The sequence below is a fragment of the Protomyctophum bolini genome, assembly GCF_963924005.1.
Source record: "Protomyctophum bolini genome assembly, chromosome: 10".
Classification (NCBI taxonomy): domain Eukaryota; kingdom Metazoa; phylum Chordata; class Actinopteri; order Myctophiformes; family Myctophidae; genus Protomyctophum; species Protomyctophum bolini.
This window is the reverse complement of record NC_137871.1, coordinates 6,308,779-6,331,092: the sequence shown is the minus strand read 5'-3', so window position 1 is coordinate 6,331,092 and position 22,314 is coordinate 6,308,779. Positions and strand designations below refer to the sequence as shown.

General features: G+C 43.0%; 1 protein-coding gene across 3 annotated transcripts in view; it reads left to right on the top strand.

Moving 5' to 3' along the window:
• Window positions 1-22,314, top strand: part of atrx (ATRX chromatin remodeler) — a 60,746-nt gene that overhangs the window by 11,947 nt on the left and 26,485 nt on the right. For all 3 annotated transcript variants that reach the window (XM_080773853.1, XM_080773854.1, XM_080773855.1), the window contains exons 12-24: window positions 236-383; window positions 2,204-2,312; window positions 4,318-4,506; window positions 6,231-6,372; window positions 6,939-7,048; window positions 7,807-7,953; window positions 9,939-10,116; window positions 11,977-12,114; window positions 12,712-12,887; window positions 13,540-13,657; window positions 19,078-19,205; window positions 19,727-19,821; window positions 20,519-20,652. In XM_080773853.1, coding sequence (XP_080629979.1) covers window positions 236-383; window positions 2,204-2,312; window positions 4,318-4,506; window positions 6,231-6,372; window positions 6,939-7,048; window positions 7,807-7,953; window positions 9,939-10,116; window positions 11,977-12,114; window positions 12,712-12,887; window positions 13,540-13,657; window positions 19,078-19,205; window positions 19,727-19,821; window positions 20,519-20,652 — 1,812 coding nt within the window. The remainder of the gene's footprint in view (window positions 1-235; window positions 384-2,203; window positions 2,313-4,317; window positions 4,507-6,230; window positions 6,373-6,938; window positions 7,049-7,806; window positions 7,954-9,938; window positions 10,117-11,976; window positions 12,115-12,711; window positions 12,888-13,539; window positions 13,658-19,077; window positions 19,206-19,726; window positions 19,822-20,518; window positions 20,653-22,314) is intronic.

The window sequence follows — 22,314 nt, the reverse complement described above, 5'->3', positions numbered from 1 at the left end:
ATATTCTAATTGAACCGTAAACGCATGTGCCGGTATTCATATACGTTAATATACCGGTTATACACGGCACCTTTCTAGCACTTCAAAAGTGTTACTCAAATTATGTCTTACCGATAGTGCCGTTTTATTGCCGAGCAACCACAAGACCGAAGGATTACGCCGTGTACTCTAGTCTAGGGGTACCAACGGCAGTTTTGACTGGTTCTCACTTTCCCCGTTTTTCCCCGTTTGGCAGTGGACAGCGATGACTCGGCAGACTCCGACTTCAAGGGAGAGAAATCCTCGTCCAGCAGCGACGAGGAATCGGGGGTCAGCGAGCAAGTGAGCGGCTCAAGCAGTGGCTCGGAGAGCACGTCGGAGAAGGAGGGGAAACGTAAAACCAGGTGAGGCTACAGAGAGAGAGAGAGAAAGAAAGAGTGTGTCACCCAATGGATGCTGATTTTCCTTCTTTATATATATATATATATATATATATATACCTGTGTGTGTGTGTGTGTGTGTATATATTAGGGCATTAACCAAACGTGATTTTTGATAGTCGACTCGACTACCATCAAAATTACGATTTATAGTCGATTAGTCGGCAGTAAAATATGATATTTATTCCATCCAATCAAGCATTAAAACATCGTGTTCTAAAACAGCCAGCGAGTGAAGCAAAACGGAGCCGGTGAATGCAGGCCGAGTGGAATAGTACTAAGAGAGTGGCGACACACTTTGATCTCACCTCAAAGCGGGTACCTATGGGCTATAGTTCCAAACATTGGAACTATCCCATTAAGATAGAATGAGCACTTCCGCATTCCATTGTTACAGTGGGAGTCAACGCGAGTGTCGCCACTCTCTTAGTTCTTACTAGATTACGCTGAATGTCGCTCTGATTGGCCGAAATTAGCTTAGCTGTTTCAAGTCCACAATGACTCACGGATGGACGCGTTGAGCAAGACCGCTCTACGGAGCAGCATAGCATGTTACGTTGTTCACAATGTTTGGAGACTGGAGACTGGAGCGGGGAGGAGGAGGAGGAATGAACCATGCGATGTTTTTCATACAACCCTAAATGTTCAACAACAAGTTACAACCACAGTTCCTTTGGTTTTTAGAAGGAGCTACAAGCTAGGAGGAGGTTATGATTGCATACTAGGTTTGCTAGCTAGCAGGCTGCCAGGCTATGAAGATGATCAACTACTTAACTTCATCGCGACTATTATAACTATGATCGTGCGGCGTAGCGGTTTGTTTTTTTGTAGGATAAGCATGAAGAAACATGAAATCACGGCAAGAGCTACTGTAGTTTGACTGTCACCAAACTGGATAATATTGGGCAGAGTGAGGAGGAACTCCTGCTATACTTTACTGTACCGGACGACACGTCTCCAATCTAACTGGTTGGACAAACTACAGTAATAAACTCACCAATAGTAAAAGTATTTACACACTGTAGTTGTCCCCATTGAGCGTATGGGGCATATCGCATTATGCTTTTCCCAAAGAAAAACTGTCTTGAATGCTGCTAGTGCAACCGCCGATCCGCCGCCCACCTACACGAATGAGGGTGACGGCAAAACCCACGTACAGTATAGGCTTGTATATGATATGAAAAACAATCAGCCAGGAATGGATAAGTACTGAAGTTGGCGAACTACCAACAAAACAACCGAGCTCACAGCTGCATGCCTGCATGTCTGCTGTAGAAAAGCAAAATAAAAATAAAAATAAATCGTATAAAATAATATTAGCGAATAATCGGATGTCAATTAACAGTGTCGACTAGTGTTTTGCTAGTCGACTAGCAGACTATTCGATTATTATGTTAATGCCCTAGTGTATGTGTGTGTGTGTGTATATATATATATATATATATATATATATATAGGTCCTACGATGTCCATTAGGCATGTTACAGCTATTACATAATCGCCTGGTTGCAATTATTTGAGATAATGGCAATCATTTTGCAATAATGTATACATCAATTTAATCTGTTCGAATATTCGATAAAAATTAGCTGAAATAGCAAATCTACAAGCTAAACTATTTCCACTCTTTTTTTAAATTTATTTTGAAATTCAAAAATTATTATGTCCTGGCCATACTTTGTGTGATTTTCTTTTGTTTAAAAAGTCTTAAAAAGCAATTAAATAGTTAATCACGGTTATTTCCTCCGTCCCGTCTGTGTGTGTGTGTGTGTGTGTGTGTGCAGGTATGCCAAGAAGAAGAAGGAGGCCAAGCGGAGCAGTAGGAAGAAGCAGGCGCAAGCGAAAAAGAAGCGACGTCGGATCAAGGTTCAGGATTCGTCTTCAGACGCAAAGGTATGAATTTTATTTATTTTATTTATTTTATTTATTTTATTTATTTTATTTATTTTATTTATTTTATTTATTTTATTTATTTTATTTATTTTATTTTATTTTATTTTATTTATTTTATTTTATTTTATTTATTTTATTTATTTTATTTATTTTATTTATTTTATTTATTTTATTTATTTTATTTATTTTATTTATTTTATTTATTTTATTTATTTTATTTATTTCTATATAGCACATTTCATGACAGTCACAAAATGCGGGGTAAAAAAACCCCAACAACAACGTAGTCACAGCTACAAGATATCATTGAATGACAGCAAGGCACATAACATGAAAGCATACACACACAAATAGAATAAGGTATGCAAAAGGTAATTGAGAGAAAGCCTTAACGTAAAGGTGGGTTTTTTTTAGAAGGGATTTAAAACATGACACAGATTTTGCAAGTCTTAAATTAATAGGTAGGGCGTTCCATCATTTGGGAGCCCGGATTGCAAATGCCCTTTTGTGATAAGATGGGTTGTGGGGGTCTCAAGAAGGGCTTTGTCTGAGGACCTGAGTGAACGTGTAGGCTTATAGGGAGCATGTCGGAGACATACTGGGGAGCCTGACCATTTACAGCTTTAAAAGTAAACTCTTAAAATCAATTCTATAACTAACGGGTAACCAGTGAAGGGTGGCTAAAATGGGGGTGATGTGATCCCGTCTTTTTTAATTAGTTTGCAGTCTGGCAGTCAAGTATTTTACCCGTGTAGACCTACAAATCTACAAATGTGTAAATGTGTAAATCCTGACGGTTTTTCTGAAACACCTTCGTTCTCAACCTTTGTCATGTCAAGGACCCCCAGAATTATATGTATTTGGCCGCTGACCCCCCAACTGAAAATATGTAGTTCCAGGGAACCTCCCAGAAGCAAAGATTTGAGTTAAAAAACGTTGGCTCTGAAAGAATATACATTCAAAGATTTGCGCTGCATTTTCACGATTTTTCAAATAATAGCAGGACCTACGAGCTCTGAGCTTGTAGATCTGCTATTTTTCAATAGCTAAAGTGTAACGTAATTCTTAGATCACCAAAAGGGGGTCCCGCCCAGAATGGGTCAAACTGCAGTCAGGAGCCCATCTTCTCCACACCATACATTTTTATACCACTGCGGTGGAAGGATCGTCGGGTATTAATAATATTCCACCATACCCCCGGATGGTGTTGAGTAAGACTGGGCATCATAAATCAATCTTGGGGTTGCCAGGCAACCAAACGTAGGTGTTGTTGGGTGGGTGGGTTGTGATTTGATCAGGGTTCAACATCAGATAACTGGACTTCAAGGAGAATTCCATACTAAAAGGCTTTCTTACCTTTCTTTGTAGTTGTTACGCCCCAACCAAAGAGGTCCAGGTGTTATTTTGTGCAAAAGCTCCTTATTGGCTGTTTCCCCTACCATAAGCCCTAAATGAATTGCATTGAATTGAATGGGAATTGAATGGGGCTATGGGGTGTTGTGCTAATTCGCTTATTTCCATCGCTCAAAATGATAATTTCTTTGTATATATCCTCTCTTCATAATGTAAATAATATCCCAAGCGGCACACTTTACTACTTCTTTCGATGGAAATAAGTGAACTAGCATAACACCCCATAGCCCCATTCAATTCCCATTCAATGCAATGCAATTCATTGAGGGCTTATGGTAGGGAAAATAGCAAATTGTTTTTGCACAAAAAAACACCTAGGCCTCTTTGGTGGGGACGTAACAACTACAAAGAAAGGTAAGAAAGATAAGAAAGCATTCTAGCATGGAATTCTCCTTTAACCACTTATGCCTTATATACTGTCCTTTTTGTCGTACGACAGATAACGAAAATAGCTGATCTACAACGTCACAATGCATCACGTGAGCACCACACTGTGAGCTTGTAGATCAGGCTATTCTAGCTATTTCTGAAGATAGATTGGAAAATGGGGACGCCACGGTGCTAATGTGGTTATTTTGGGCATTTTTCACAGAGCGGAGAGGAAGATGTCGACGGTGAGGGAAAAGACGAGGACGGAAACACCCCCAAAGGACGCAAGAAGCTCCGCAAAATCCTCAGGGACGAGAAGCTTCGCTCGGAAACCAGGGACGCTCTGAAGGAAGAGGAGGACAGGAGGGCACGCATCGCAGAGAGAGAGGAGCTGAGGAAGAAACTCCGAGAGGTCAGAAAGCAAAAAATATATATATTCTCCCCACATTCATTGACCAAACTTCAATATATGATGACGTGTCGAGCATCAATTGCATGTTTAAAACCCATTCTGACCTGAGATCAGATTCTAAGAATTGTCTTCTACATCCTGACAGTTTTCTGAAAAAGCTATGTTTCTATGTCAGTCGTTCTTCGATTTTTAAAAAACAGCAGACCTACAAGCTCGTAGTGCGAGTGGCGCGCTACGAGCTTGTAGGTCTGCTATTTTTCAATAGCTAAAGCATAACATAATGCTAACACCAAAAGGCGCTTCTAATAACTTCTAAAGTGTGCCTCCATGTTTGAAGTCAGCCTTTTCAATGGAATCATTTCACCATACACTTAGTAGTAGTATATTCCAGAATGTTAATGGTCTGTCACAGTCCTTCGTTTTAACACATTTTTTACATAGGACGCCTCTTGATTGTTTTAATGATCAATCAACGATGATTGTGTTCCGGCTTGGATCAATGCAGCTAACATATTAAAACATTTTTAATATTAATATTACATTATCATTAAAATCATACATGTTTTTAAATTATTTGGGGGCCTACTTGCAATATCCTCGCGGCTCACCAGGTTAGAAACAATCTCCCAGGCTGCGTAATGTTATAATTAATGCATAACGTTTGGCGCTATCTTGGTATTGCGTACCGGGTGTGCCCCGGTTTGGGGTCTGTCCCTAGTCCCTAACCAATGTTAAGTTAACGAGAACGTAGCTTTGTTCATAATTATGTTCATATGTTACACTAACTGTTTGATGGCCGCTAATTGTTTAATCCAGTGTTCCACCGCGCGTAATACGGCTTTCCCGACTTTCGTTTAGTGGGTTTAATTCGCCGTGTTTTAACAATTAAAAAGAAACTCCGGCTTTGCCGCGGACCTGGGTGACGAGTAGCGATGGAGCTCGATAACCGACACCCGAAGAAATCCGATAAGAAGCTTATCGAGTACCCGTTATCAATAAGCTTTGGGCTTATCAAGCTTGTTATTGAGCATAGCGGCTCTCTGTCCGTTAGAAAAGTACTGTATTTGAATGCCCTGGTAAAAGATACTGTCTCTGTTCCGAATTTATTGTCTCCCGTCTTTCCACGAAATGATAGAAAATGCTCGATGGTGGGCACGATAAGAACCCAACTCGATAAGCCTGATCGATAAGGTGATCGTTATCAATGGGAATGAACGGGCTCCATCCCTAGTGACGAGGCCGTCGTGTTCTGATGACGAAACCGGAAATCAACCCATGCCCCTGGGCTGCTAGGGCTTCTGGGAAATTGAGGCCAATGCAAGTGAACGAGAGGGGGGGGGGGGGGGGAAGAGACAATCTTGGCTCGCTTTGCTCTTTGTCTGTGACAAAGGGCGAAGTGGCTTTTTTGTTGGCTCAATGACCAATGCGGGCAGCGTTTAACCCATTCTGAACGGGAACCCATTTTGGTGTTAGCATCATGTTATGCTTTAGCTATTGAAAAATAGCAGATCTACAAGCTCGTAGCGCGCCACCGAGTGGCGCGCTACGAGCTTGTAGGTCTGCTATTTTTGAAAAATCGAAGAACGACTGACATTTTTAGAATCTGATCTCAGGTCAGAATGGGTTCATCAGACCAGTGTGTGTCCAGTGGAAACCTCGTATGAATCTGATCTCAGGTCAGAATGGGTTAACTAGCGGATTCCCCCCCCCCCCCCCCCCCTCAGGTTGTAGTGGTGGAGCACCACTCTGCAGAGACTTGTCCCGTCACCACCAAGCTGGTCTTGGATGAAGACGAGGAGACGAAGGAGCCGCTGGTGGACGTGCACAAGAACCTCGTGACGAAGCTCAAACCTCATCAGGTCGACGGTATGGTCCCCCCTCTCTGTGTAACGTTGTCATGTGATGGTCTAGAGACCAGGTATGGTCCCCCCCAATGTCACGTTGTCATGTGATGGTCTAGACCAGGTATGGTCCCCCCCCAATGTCACGTTGTCATGTCATGGTCTAGACCAGTGGTTCCCAAACTGTGGTGCGCGAGCGCCTTCCAGGGGGTGCGTGACCTGAAAAGACTAATGGTGGTGCTATGGTTTTATATTAACATATTATGCCAATATATTATGGCAAGTACATGCAGAATATAGCCTATGCTGCACATACAGTATATTCCGGGGGGGGGTGCATGGCCAAAAATGTTTGGGAACCGCTGATGCCAGACTAACCCATCCAAGGGAAGAAATATTTACGTTTGTTGCAATCCTTGGTTAAGGTTAACTGCAGGTTAGTCCTATAGGTGAACTGATATTACGGCCATTTTAGACCCCCGAGGCCCCGAGTTGATTGCACTTAGATAGATATGGTACCGATACGTGTGGATGTAAAACAATTGGTGTAATAAATAAAACGGGCCCGTCTTGTTTGTTGTGTGGTTCCAGGGGTGCAGTTCATGTGGGACTGCTGCTGTGAGTCCGTGAAGAAGACGGCGAAGTCCGCGGGCTCTGGGTGCATCCTGGCCCACTGTATGGGCCTGGGGAAAACACTGCAGGTACTGTATGGGCTGTTTTCGTCGACTAAAACCAAGACGAAAAAGTGTTCGTCGACTACCTATTTTCACTGACAAAAACAAATGGAAACTAAGCTACGACAACTAAAACTTACACTAAATATACTGGCAATTTCGTCGACAAATAAAAACTAGACTAAAATGTTAGGAAGGGACTAGTGGACAAGAGATCCAGTCAGTATAAGTCATTTTACACTTGGTTGCATGCTGAAAATAGCCGATCTACAAGCTCACAGCTTGTAGATCGGCTATTTTCAGCAAGTGTAAAACCTGCCATTACGACGGCATCAAGGCCCGCCAAAATACATTCTAGTCGACTAAATCAACTGTAGATTTAGTCGACTAAAATCGCATGACATTTAGTCGACTAAAACTAGACTAACACTGAGACATTCCAAGGTGACTAAAATGTGACTAAAACAAAATGCAGTTTCAGTCCAAAGACTATGACTGAACTAAAATAGAAATTTGCTGCCAAAAACAACACTGGTTGCATGCCATGCTTGGGGAAAAAGCCTGCATGTGTACACATGTATTGGGAGTGGGGCACACCTGATGCCAATATATATGTGAAAAAGCCTGGTTAAATGGAATCCTAATGACTGTCCTGTCTAAACTAATAAACTGCCCCCAAAAAAAAGCTTTCTATTTTGAGCCAAACCGTAACTAAGCAAAACAAGGTCTTTGTCATAATTCTCTTCTCCCGTGATTGACCTGCAGTTCTGTCTTTGGGCCTGTAGGTGGTGACGTTCCTCCATACTCTGCTGCTGTGCGAGAAGCTGAACTTCAGCACGGCGCTGGTGGTGGCGCCGCTCAACACGGTCCTCAACTGGGTCAACGAGTTTGAAAAGTGGCAGTTCGGCATGAAGGATGAAGAGAGCCTAGAGGTGTGTGTGTGTTCTTGAGCCCGCCTGCCTTTACCTAGTGGTACTAAGCGGCGTGTGTGTTGCATTTTGTTATGGCGGCACATAATGGAAGAACCATAGATATTGTAAAAAAAAAAACCCAAAATGGATTCAGTTCATTGGAGCGACGTGTATCCCAATGAAGGCAGGAAGTCAAGTCGGAAGTGCAGTGCTGAAGGCAAAAGAAAAAGGCTTCTAAATTTTCCCGAAAAACCCATGTTTCTATGTCAGTGGGGTGCCCAACCCTTTTCATGTCAAGGACCCCCCAGAATTATCTCTATTGGGCCACGGACCCCCCATCTCAAAATATGTAGCTCCAGGGAACCTCCCCGGAAGCAAATATTTTAGTTAAAAATGTTCGCTATATATTCAATATATATTCAATGATTTGCGCCACATTTTAACGAATTTTCAAAAATAGCAGACCTACAAGCTCGTAGCGCGCCGCAATATGAGCTGGTAGATCTGCTATTTTTTCAATAGCTAAATTATAACATAATGTTTAAAACACCAAAAGGGGTTCCCGCCACAAAATGGGTTAACACATCTTTAGAACAGTCATGACAATACATTACAAGACAAACAGACAAACACAAACAACAAAGAGCCAGGTGGGATGAGATTACTAACGGAAAACATCAAAGGGTGAACTCAAAGCTACAGGTCTCCGCAGCTTTCTTATCTAGAAGTGGCTGAAGGCGTTTGCTGAAGGCGCGCTGCGTCGCTGCCCGAGTGACGTCACTCGTGCGACTCTCCTCCATGTCTCTCGCTGTCACTCAAGTGACTACTGGCCAATCACAGTGCATCCTTTTTTTCCGGGACTGGTGTTACGCACGCGGAAGCTTGACATTGAAGGCAAAATGCTTTGCAAGGAATATCGGGGGGGAAAACTGTGCCTTCAATTGTGACACGCGCCTCGGAGCCGGAAAGGTTTATGTGTCTATGGGAAGATCAATTTGTGCACATGGCCATCGGTTCACTTAATGGTGAACCTATGCCAAATACTTGGTGGTCGATGGCCAATCCCAATAGTTTAGGATGGTTCTGGCCTATGATGACATGCAAAATAATGGCAGTTTGAAAAGTGGTTTAACCCATTTTGGGGCGGGAACCCCTTTTGGTGTTTTAACTACGGTAAGCATTATGTTATACCTTAGCTATTGAAAAATAGCAGATCTACAAGCTCATAGCTCGCCACCGAGTGGCGCGCTACGAGCTTGTAGGTCTGCTATTTTTTTGAAAAATCGTGAAAATGCGGCACAAATCTTTGAATACCGGTACGTACTCTTTCAGAAGACTTTTCGACGTCGGGCCTAAATGGGTTTAAAAATCCGGTCACATGGGCTGCATAGCTGCTGACACAGATGTCATCAATGAATTCTAATAATGGTGGATATATATATATGATTGATTGATTGTTTATTTATTTTCGTGTCATGCACACCTTGTGCCCAACCCTCATGCGTTTATAAGACACCATTTCACATTTGCAATTACAGCATGTTTTACAATACATAATCTATGCACTTTACAGCACGTTTACATCACACAATTCATTATATTACACCTCAGATGTATACAGAGTACTCTGTCTTCTTTCCCAAGCTTGACAAATAAAATCTGCTACAACGAAAGTCCCTTTGGCAAAACATATCTCCATTTTTACACATATATATATATATATATATATATATATATATATATATATATATATACCGTCTGTCCGGCTCCAGCACGTAACTATGCTTCAGATCTCCCTGGCGGGACGCGTTGACGTGTGCGAATTGTGTAATGTTGTGTCTTCCTCTGTAATGTATTTTTTTGGTTGTCATTGAGGTTTTATGTGTGGCTGTGTTAGCTGTGGGGTGAAAGCGCCCAAGACAAATTTCACCTTGTGGGAACAATAACGTTTACACCTTGACCTTGACCGTGACGTTTTGACCGTGTGTGTCGTTTTGACCTATAAGGTGACCGAGCTGGCCACGGTGAAGAGACCCCAGGAGCGGGCCTACGTCCTCCAGCGCTGGCAGGAGGACGGCGGCATCATGATCATCGGCTACGAGATGTACCGCAACCTCACCCAGGGCAGGAACATCAAGAGCAAGAAGCTGAAGGAGACCTTCCAGAAGACTCTGGTAGATCCAGGTACTGTCTCACACACACACACGCGCACGCACGCACACACACAGACACAGACACACAAGACACACAAACATTCGAACCTTGAATGTTTGGGGACAGCCTTAACACACACACACACACACACACACACACGCACACAACATGAGCAGTTGAGACGGATCACAGTCGGAGGTCCAACATTTATTCTGACCTTTTTCAACAATGTATTTATTTTCCTTTTTTTTTACACACAAATGACAATACAAATATACAAAAAAACAACAATGAACATTACAAGACAATTACTGATATAAAGAAAGCAAAACAACAATAACCAAAAAAAGAAAAAAACAAAACAACAACAGCACTACTCCTCTTCAGCTTCATCCATTAAATGTGACAAATTATTGTTCTTTATGTATCTTATGAAACGGGCCCCACACCTCCTGAAACATTTCTTGTTTGGCCTTAAGAATGTATGTACCGGTAATCTTTTCCAAAGGTAAACATAAAGACAATTCCCTGAACCCACTGTGTAATACTTGGTTCGTCTGGCCTCATCCAGGTCAATGCTATCATTCTATTAGCTTGTGAAATACATATATCTATAAACATTTGTTCATTACGCTTTATCTTGTGTCCCTCTGGATATAGACCGAGCAGGAAGAACTTTGGTTCTGGTACAATATGTATTGACAAAATCTTCTGTATTTCCTGCCCGACCTTCCCCCAAAACTCCCATCAACTTTGGACAGGACCATAGACAGTGGAACAATGTGCCTCTTATCTTCACCACATCTGGTGCATACATCTGGAATATTACAATTATACTTATTAACTCTCATTAAGCCAACTGTATTGTACAAGTTTTAGACGAGCATTTCCATTCTGACCTGATTTAATCTGCCCTGACCCGGTGTCCATCATTTATACATTATGGATATTTAGTAACCTCGCCTCACCAGGCTTTCCACCGCCTCGGGAGGAAAGCCTGGTCTCTGTTTCAAAAGTCCGTATGATCCCGCCTGGGGCCGGATGATGTGGTTACGTCATGTTGTAGTATTGTTTTGTAGTCGGAACAGGCGGCGACAACTTCCTTTTCCCTCTCAATAAAAGCTCTCGCTTACGAGAGCTTTTATTGCTTTTAGTTGTAGGCAAACCATTGCCTACAACATGACGTAAGCATATCATCCGGCTCCAGCCCGGATCATATACCGAAATGAAATGGTGCCCAGGCTAGATATTTAGTGTGGACTTAACCCTAACCACACCAAAGTTGTCCCTGCGGTGTGACATGTCTTGTCTATGTCTTGTCAACGCATGGAATTCAATGACCCAAACCACACCAAAGGGTCGAGACGGTTTTAGCGTGGACTCCTTGCTCCGTTTGGACCCAAGGAGCTGCATGGTGACCCTTTGGTGTGGTTAGGGCGTTACACTGTTGTTCGTGGGGTGCAACAGTTAGTAGATTTAATCGAATATAAAAAAAAATGATTGAAGGACAATTTAATAATCTTATCCATTGATCCCTTTGTTGATCCTTGACAAAAAATGTCAAAGAATACATTTTGTTTCCCTTTTTATTTTCTCATCGATTTAACCCATTCTGACCTGAGATCAGATTCTAAAAATGTCTTCTACATCCTGACAGTTTTCTGAAAAAGCTATGTTTCTATGTCAGTCGTCCTTCGATCTTTCAAAAGTAGCAGACCTACAAGCTTGTGAGCCTTTTTTCAATAGCTAAAGCATAACATAATGCTAACACCAAAAGGGGTTCCCGCTCCCAAAATGGGTTTTTTAACGTAACTATCTCGCAAGCCATCGTTGCATCCCATCTATGAACGTCGCAAATGATCCCCGCACCTCTCTCCGGGTCGCCCCCAGGTCCTGACTTTGTGATCTGTGACGAGGGTCACATCCTGAAGAACGAGGCGTCTGCGGTCTCCAAAGCCATGAACTCCATCAAGACCCGGAGGAGAATCATCTTGACTGGAACGCCTCTGCAGAACAACCTGATTGAGTGTGAGTCTAAAATGCTGCTGCAAAAAAAAAAAAAGAAAAAAACACCACATTTCATATGTCGTTGGTTTAAGTTTTCATGAATTTCATATATTTGCCATCATGTTTAAGAAGTGACCAAACTAACTTCATGTTTATGGACGTGGTTTTATATTTTTGTGAATTATTGATGGATCGGTTTTAGCAATTGTAGACATTTCAAAATCTACAAGCTCACGTCGGACGAGCACGAGTATGTGACTTATTTATACCAGTAGGGGGCGCCAGAAACGGAGAGAGGGGTAGTGCTGTGTCTCTAATTCTTCTTATCGAAGAATTAGAGACACAGCACTACCCCTCTCTCTGTTTCTGGCGAGAGGGAGAGAGAGAGAGAGGGGGAGGGGGGGGAGGGAGGGGGAATTGCACCACTCGGTTCACACGTGTGTGATTTTATAAATATTGAACCAATGAAAAACAGCTTGTGTCTCAATGGATACATTTAGATCCATTGGAACACAGGTTCCATTTTCCCCCGAAAGGTTTTGCGACGACAGCGTTTCTGTCCGGCAAGCGACTGTTATCGGCAAGTAATTCTGTCCCTCCCTCCCCCCCCCCGTTCAGACCACTGCATGGTGAACTTCATCAAGGAGAACCTGCTGGGTTCCGTGAAGGAGTTCAGGAATCGGTTCATCAACCCCATCCAGAATGGCCAGTGTGCCGACTCGACCGCGCAAGACGTCCGCGTCATGAAGAAGAGAGCCCACATCCTCTTCGAGATGCTGAACGGCTGTGTCCAGGTAACGCGGCTGCAGTGAATTATGGCTGATTATGTATGCCCCCCCCCTGTTTTGGGGGGCACGTCGTCATCACAGGTGAAGACGTTAAAGAGTTGCAATTGTTTTTTCTTTGAATATATATATACTCTTCTGAAAGAGTATATATTCAAAGATTTTATGCCACATTTTCACGATTTTTCAAAAGAATGTTGACCTTCAAGCTCGTAGATCTGCTTGTAGATCTGCTATTTTTCAGTAGCTAAATAATGCTTAGTTAAAACACCAACACGTGTTAAATAAGAACGTTTAAACTTTAAATGGTTGAATATTGTAAAGTTGAGTTTGTGTATTTTTACATTTGTTTGCATTGTACTTGAACATACGTTGTTAGGTGGACTCCCTCAGGGTTCTATACTTCTGTTTTCGCTCCAAATACCTGGCTTACATCTTCTGAAAATAGCCGATTGACAAGCTCAAAAGGAACCGTGTTGTGAGGCATTGTGAGCTTGTCGATCTGTGATTTTTGCCAGAATATTGATGCTGCGGTGGTTAAGTGGTGAAAGTCAAATTTTCTTTTCGTTCGTCGAAGTTTAATACTTGACTAAATAAAATAAAAAGTATTGCACTTTTTGTCAAAACATTTTTTTTTTTTTTTTTGCTTTTGTTCCCACAGAGGAAAGATTACACTGCGCTGACAAAGTTCCTGCCTCCCAAACACGAGTACGTGCTGTCCGTGAGGATCACCCCAATCCAGTGTAAACTCTACCGATACTACCTGGACCACTTCACAGGTAAGACCCCCCTCCACTGTCCCCCCCCCCAGGGAGGTCCTGTGTAAGACCCCTTACTGTCCGTCCCGCACCCAGAGAGACCTCCATGGTCATCCTGTGTGAACTCTACTTTTGCTGTTCTCAAACATTTGCGTGTCAAGGGCCCCCAAATTGATACGTATATTTGGCCATGGACCCTCACCTGAAAAGATTTTGTACCGCAACGAGAAGATTTGTTACATTTTGCCCCTCCCCCCCCCCCTTGTAAATGTACACCGCTAAGTTGTACCGGGTCAAGTTTCTTCTTGGACTGTGTGTGTCATTAGCATGAGCGTGATTTCAGGAGGTCTCTCATTTCTCTGACTAGTTGGTGGTGCATTGTTAAGTCATTGAGTGGTTGTGTGTGGCAGCTGGCAGCATGCCACAGGTTGGAGGGGGGGGGGACTAAACCCAGTTTTCCCACGTCTGTATCTAATGGCGGGGGAGGGAGGGGGAGTGTGTAAGCATAACTAAAAGGGGGAGAAAGGTGTGTTGGTTGGGGAAAGGGGGGTAGTTTTTACACCGGACTGAACAGGACAGTAGGAACTATAGAGCCCTCAGGCGTTGAGACACCTCAAGCACTTGGCCTGACCGGGACATCTTTTCCAAGGGGGTCTATAGTACCATGACTCTTTTTGTCCAATGCGCCTGTTGTCATTTCTATCCGACAGTATAGCTATAGGGTTATGCTTAGCCGAAACGCACCACCTTCCGACGGGACTCGCAGGTCTTTGAGAGTGGCCATTTTGACAGTGGGGGCACCCCTGCCATTGAGCTCTGGGTGGTAGCGGAGTAAGAAAGACTTCTGTGGTGCCTTACATTTCCTTAGCGGTCTTAATAATGAATTGCATTTTTATAGCGCTTTTCCAAGTGCTCAAAGCGCTTTACAATGGTTCATTCATTCATACATTGGGAGGTGAAGCGGCGAACAGTCGACGCCAGCGTCCTCACTTCCCTTGAGGTGATGCGCTGCAGTGCTACCTATACTTTACCACAGACTATGTACATACTAGGCCGGGGCACTATATTTTTGCCAGTGCCTTACCCCTAAACTTAAAAAAAACAAACAAAAACACACACACACACACACACACACACACACATTTTTGAATACCGTAATCTCCGGACTATAAAGCGCAATATAAGCCACACCAGCTACATTTAGGGGAAGAAAAAAAAATGTGTACATATACAAGCCGCACTGGACTATAGAGCGTCCCTCCCCCTTTCAGAACAACGAGTGACCCAGGAAATTAATCGCAATGCATTTGTCCCATAGGCATTTCGTGCTTTATTTATTTAAAGACCTTTTAAGCGTCGTACGAAGCCAACTCTTGTCGTGACAAATCATGACAGCAAGAACAATATTTCGGGCCAAACAAAGAATTACAAAGAAGAAAAATAAACCACCGCAGGTGGCCATATAGAGTCCGGAAATTACGGTAGTTCAAATAGCCAATCTACGAGCTCACAACGTGTTGTAGATTGCAGATCAGCTAGTTGAACAACATTACAATGTTTTTCAAAATGGTAAAAAACTACTACTTTGTAACGGTTTGGCTTGATGTTACGCTTTTTGGGGTGCCAGTTAGGCAAATGCCTACCACAGTTGGACCACTTTAAGACAACTGCTTATTTTTTGGCTTACAATGGTTAAACAAGGACAAATATAGCAGGAACCACGTGAACCTGTACAAACCATAGCCAGGGATGGGTTACCCAAAACAATGAACCTTCACTCAATGCAACAGAATTCCCACAGACACAGTACGACTCGGTTTTGTTTTGAATTGTATTGATGTTCTCCAGCCCACACCCACAATCCAGTCCAGTCTCCCAGGTACCACAGCTGCTGTCACGGTCTCCATTAGTGTCCCATCGTCAATTGAGAGTGGCATGACCTCTGCTTCAAGTCCACAATACATTTCCTGATGTTTTCTTGTCACCTATTGTGAAATTCACTATTTACCTGAAAATATGTGCACTTCTTGAATTGTGTGGATGTGCAACAAAAACCAATATGTGTGGGGGGCGGGGGGCGTTGTCTGCACGTTGGTGTTAACAGTAGGCATCTGCCTCTTTAACCGCTTACATTATAAGCCCTAGCTGCCCCACTTGTATGACTAGTAGAAATAATAGCCAATTCGATTTTTTTTTACCTACAGTATAGTAGTGCTGCAAGAATTGGCCAAAAATGACAGTCGAATATCCCTTTTTTAAACCCCACGTCGAACTTCCAATGTATATCATTTTAATATAAAATATTGTAGCGTAATATACAGTAAAACATTATCTCTCTATATGCGCCGGCCGTCGTTAGTGCTGAGAAATGCGCTCTTTTGCGAGTTCAAATGAATGGTTCATACTTATATATATCATATCTTATAGCCTCATTTTAGTAATGGTTTAGTTTTAGATACAAGCCCAGGGAAACCTATCTGCGGAACAGAGACGCATCGCTCCAGCGCTGTGCTCGTTGTGTTGTGATGGAAGTTGGAACAGTCCGTACCTCGACATGAAACGGGAAATAATCAAAGCGATGCTTTGTTTTTGGTTTAAATCAAATTAAGGTAGGCTACAAGATAAATGTGTCACAGAGGGAGATTTAACTCGAGAGACAAGAATCCTTGCATAGTTTTTTTTGGGGTTTTTTTCCGGTCGTCGAGTCTCACTGTAAACTGTCTGCCTTCATTACCACATTTTCAGCTCATAAGCCGCACCAGCTAAATGTAGGGGGAAAAAATGTGTACAATATGTGTACATATACAAGCCACACTGGACTATAAGCCGCAGGTGGGCCATAGAGATAGATTTAGAAGGTCCCCGTTAGCTGTAACAATCCATAGGCCGCAGAGTTCAAAGCATGGGGAAAAAAGTAGGGGCTTTATAGTCTGGAAATTAGGGATGCACCGAAAATTCGGCCACCGAAAATATTCGGCCGAAAATGGCTAAAAATGTATTTTCGGCCTATTCGGTTTCGGCTCAAATAAGCCGAAAAATATCACCGAATAGTAGTAGTGGTCCTAAAGTTGTGAATCGATATAATTCAACTAACCTGCGGGAAAAACACAGATGTACAAGCCCAAAGCGCTGTGCATTGCGACGGGTAGATAACTTGTAGATCTGCTACTTCCAGCGCAGGAAGGGCGCATGCTTATGACGCTCTTTAAGACAGTCACTCACAACACACGAGCAGCAGTCAGCAGACGGAATGCACAGACAGATCCGAGTCCGACACAACTTTATTGTTGCACACATCTGTGCTTTCATCCGCGCTTCCATAGCCTTTTAAATCTTATTTCCCATCCACGGGCACAAGCAACGTGATATCAGCAGCTGCCTTCCACCCGATCTGGATGGTGGTGGTGTTGTCTGACGAGGGTAGCTACTAGCTAGCATGGGAGCTAACATTAGTTTAGCTCTGGTCCATTACGTTAGAAGGAGTCCTCCTTAAATAACACTATAGTACTTTCCATCCGTTCCCCAACTAAACACCTCACACTCGATGCTGCGTTTACACCAGGTTTACACGGGCAGACACAAAGACGAATGGGAATATCATTTGGAGCAGCTACACGTCTTTGCATCAACATGTTGCTGGTTTCCATTATAAAATGAATGATAGACTATCCTTGCATCTGCCCGTGTTTAGTTTCACTGTCCAGTGTCCACAGCAGGAAGACCTGTCGAAACTATGCACTTCTCAGAGACACACCTCTAGAATATTACTTTCCCCAGCTATCTCATTCCACTTTCATTTATTTTATTCCATAGTCTTAGTTTTTCCCTAATAAAGTTGTTTTTTATTAGTTTTCTCATGTTCCCCTTGAAAAGCATCTTTAAGTACTCAGAGAAGCATTATATAAATAATATTATTATCACTATTATTATTACTACTTGTTTTATTGCCTATGCTTATGTAGAAAAAAAAGCTCACTGCTCAGGTCAAATAGGCCTATTGATATGCGATTAAAATGTGATTATTTGAGATTAATTAATCACAAAGCCTCCAATTAATTAGATGTTTTTTTAATGGACCCATAAGTGTTTAGGTTTTGCCATAATCATGTCTTTTTCCATAATCAGGTAGCTTTACAACAAAGATGTATTCGGCTATTCGGTATTCGGTTTTCGGCCAACTGTTTCCTATATTCGGTATTCGGTTTCGGCCAAGAATTTCCCTTTCGGTGCATCCCTACTGGAAATGACGGTATATCTTTTTTCTAACCTCAATTTTTTTAATAGTCTATTATTCCTTAATTTGTTATATTCGAATATTCTTTCGAATATGGAATATTCGTTTGCAGCACTACAGTATACGCTCAAAATGGGGACGGACGGGTTGAAACTAAAGTGATTTAAGAATAGCGTTGGGTATACCCTTACTACCCTCACAAAAAACATGCAGTAATCCTGGTCACTAAACTGCCTCCCCCTGGCCAGCCGGGGCGCCTGATGGAGGGGAAAGGAACTGGTTGGAATAACGTGTTCCTTCCACGCGCTACGTTCAACCAGGGAAACTCCCCCTGTCAGGTGTAAAGGAGCAACTTGGACACTCAGGCATGAAGGAAGCATGAGTTCAAGTAAGTTGCTCTCCCCAGGTTGGCGGAGGGTGTGTAGAGCCCAGGATCACATTAGATAATTGACACAGGGGTGAAAAATGGGTTACAAAATCGTGGGATAAAAAAAAAAAGTAAAACAAAATAGCGTTAATAGGCACGACGTTGCATTCCATGCGACGAGAGTATCGATGCAGAGGGCGGAGGAGAGTTATTCTGACCTGAGATCAGATTCTAAAAATGTCTTCTACATCCTGACAGTTTTCCATTCTGACCTGAGATCAGATTCTAAAAATGTCTTCCATGTCAGTGGCTCAGCTTGTAGGTCTGCTATTTTTCAATAGCTAAAGCATAACATAACGCTAACACCTAAATGGGTTACATCCAGACCTTTTCAAAGAGTTCAAAAATAGACTTTGACGGGCGACTGGTTATTTCTTATGTAAGTGAGGAATAAATGGAAAACGGATTGTTTCTGGGGCTTTTGGTGTCGACTCGGTACTAATTATTAGGGTCGGGATCCTTTTTTTTTTTTAGTATTTTAATGATTCATCCCGGTTCCTTAACCCCGATTGTGTTTAATTAGGGTGGCCATAAAGGGGGTGTTAACGATTACCTCGTAACAGTCCAAATTCCTTAATGGTTCTCCCTTTAACGATTCGCATGGGGGTTCCAACTTCCAAATGGACCCTTACAGGTGTTTGTACAGGTTAATTTGGTTCCATTTGTCATACGTCAAACACCCTTTCTCCTTCTCTCTGTCTCTCCACCCCCGACTCTCCATCTCCACTTGGGTCTTTCCCCCCCCCCTCTCTGTTCTCTCTCCCTCTCTGTTCTCTCCAGGTGTGGGGCAGGAGGGACCAGGGAAAAGGGGCGCGGGGACCAAACTGTTCCAGGACTTCCAGATACTGAGCAGAATCTGGACTCATCCCTGGTGCTGTCAGCTGGACTACATCAGCAAAGAAAACAAGGTGACGTGTTGCTCTTTTTTTTTTTAAATTGGTTTTGTTTTTTAGATTGCTACGATGAAGACGTATAGTCCTCGCATGTAATTATTTCATAATCGTCCGATTATTATTTGAGACGATCGCAATTCTTTTTGCACGATCTTTTTCCATGTTGAATGTTTTTGGTTTTCCAAACGTTTTAAAAAAGTAGTGGAAATGGCAGATCTACAAGCTCACGATGCCATCAATTATTGATAATGGATTAGTTGTATTAACCCATTTTGGGCCGGGAAACCCCTTTTGGTGTTAGCATTATGTTATGCTTTAGCTATTGAAAAATAGTAGATCTACAAGCTCCTAGCGCGCCACCGAGTGGTGCGCTACGAGCTTGTAGGTCTGCTATTTTTGAAAAATCGAAGAACGACTGACATGGAAACATGGCTTTTTCAGAAAGCTGTCATTTTCAAACAGACATTTTTAGAATCTCGGGTCAGAATGGGTTAAAAGCCCAGACATCATCATCACATTGTCGTGCTCTTCCTCAGGGGTACTTCGACGAGGACAGCATGGACGAGTTCATCGCCTCGGAGACGGAGGAGTCCTCCATGAGTATGACTTCTGAGGACGAAAGGTCAAAAAAGTACGGAATACGGGCACCCAAAAACACACACACACACACACACCCACACGTAAACACTGTCCTTCGTATCGTCACTGTCAAGTGCAACCCCAGTACGGCCATTGGCCAAAACATTTACTTTTCAGGAAAAAAAAAGAAAATGTGTTTCCGATGGCTCCGACGCAGTTATTGTTAGTCCCAGGCTCTTGTTAATACTTTTTGTAGGTTAAAGGGACACTTCACCCTTTTTTGCAAAATAATATATGTTAATGACATTTAGAAGCTTTAGAACACTTTCCTGGGGGTCTTTATGTGTGTAATTTGTGGTTTTAGATATTTTAGATTGTAGCAGTGAGCCTGTTGTCTCTGATGTCATCGACACTGGGCTCACTTCCTCCCTGGAACTACATCTAGGACTACATGTTGTCTCAGTAAGACAGCTCTCCCCCCTATCCACAAGGAGGAGCAGTGCACCAAAGTATTATTGGAATTGTAGTCCAGGAAGGAAGTGAGCCCAGTGTCGATGACATCGGAGACACCGTAGCTCACTGCTACAATCTAAAATATCTAAAACCACGTACTACACACACACACACACACACAAAGACCCCCCCAGGAAAGTGTTCTAAAGCTTCTAAATGTCATTAACATATATTTATATATAAAAATCAAACCCACAGACGGGCTTAAACCACTTTGACTTTTTCGAAACCCTTAGAAAGAAGGGGAGGGGGAGAAAGAAGAAGGACAGCGACGACGACAGCGAAGAGCTGGAGGTGATCAAGGAGTGGAACACCAGCTCCCGGGGCGGAGACCCGTCCAGCCGCAACCGGGCCGAGCCCGTAGAGGAAGGTACAGTACCCATTCTGACCCGAGATCAGATTCTAAGAATGTCTTCTACACACTGACAGTTTTCCATTCTGACCCGAGATCAGATTCTAAGAATGTCTTCTACACACTGACAGTTTTCCATTCTGACCTGAGATCAGATTCTAAAAAAAATTCTTCTATGTCAGTTGCTCTTCGATTTTTCAAAAAATAGCAGACCTACAAGCTCGTACGCTATGAGCTTGTAGATCTGCTATTTTTCAATAGCTCTTCTAAAAATGTCTTCTACATCCTGACAGTTTTCCATTCTGACCTGAGATCAGATTCTAAAAAAAATGTCTTCTATGTCAGTCGCTCTTCGATTTTTCAAAAAATAGCAGACCTCCAAGCTCATAGCGCGCCACCAAGTGGCGCGCTATGAGCTTGTAGATCTGCTATTTTTCAATAGCTAAAGCATATCATAATGCTAACACCAAAATGGGTTCCCGTATAGAATGGGTTAACCTATTTTGGACGGGAGGCGGCCTTTTTTCCGACAGCATTCTAGCCGACGGGGCAGCGATCCGATCCGCAGCGGGGGGGACATTCGCTGCGATGCGAAAAAGCGATGGTCCGACATGCGCTGCTCCCGTGCTTGCGGTTAGGGTTAGGTTAGGATTGAGGTTTCGGATCAATATGCTGTCGGAAGAAAGACCTGCACCCTTTTGGACTGAGATCGTTAAAAAAAAAAAGGCTTCTAAATCCTAACATTTTTCTGAAAAACCCATTTTTCTATGTCAGTGGTGCTCAACCTTTTTCATGTCGAGGACCCCCAGAATTATCTCTATTATTGGGCCACGGACCCCCATCTCAAAATATGTAGTTCCAGGGAGGGACCTCCCCCCCCCCCCCCCCCCCCCCCCCCCCCCCCCAGAAGCCAATATTTTAGTTAAAAAGTTTCGCTCGGAAATGTATATTCAAAGATTTTCACCACATTTTTACGACTTTTCAAAAATAGCAGACCTACAAGCTCCCGCTATGAGCTTGTAGATCTACTATTTTCCAATAGCTAAAGCATGACATAATGCTATAAACACCGAGAGGGGTTCCCGGCCCCGAAATGGGTTAAACCTTTCCTGAAGGAAGGACGCATTCATTTGATGTTTCCACAGAATCCACACACACACACACTGCTTGTTTTCTGGACTGTGTCGGTAGTGGCACTCCAGTGGCACTCCCTTTTTGACTAACCCCTCTCGACAGGAACCTCTTTTGGGGTTTTCTGTACAGTATTCATTTTTTACCAGCTGCAAGCTGGTCAATATTAGCTTGCCAGAGTCCCGACCGGTAGTACACACTGGAGATTATTTTCTGCTGGTTGCCAAGCCTGCATATTTCCAGCCTAACGTGGATTCATTCACAGTTGCTTGCCTGGTTTGGTTTTTGGAGGCTGCTTAGCTTATTTCTGTCACGACAGTTGCCACCACTGGCAACAAACCCATAACATCCCATCGTCTGCGCGGCCATGGCTAGTCGAGCAGTTCTGATTGGCTGCCTCGTCTCCAGCCACGTTGCCTCAGAATTCTTTAGGGTCACTAATTTGAGCACAACAGCGGAGCGCAGCTAAAAAGTGGCATAACGTCAGCAGCAGACCCACAGATAATAATAATAATGCAGCTGGTAATTAATTGATTTACCGTGTAATCA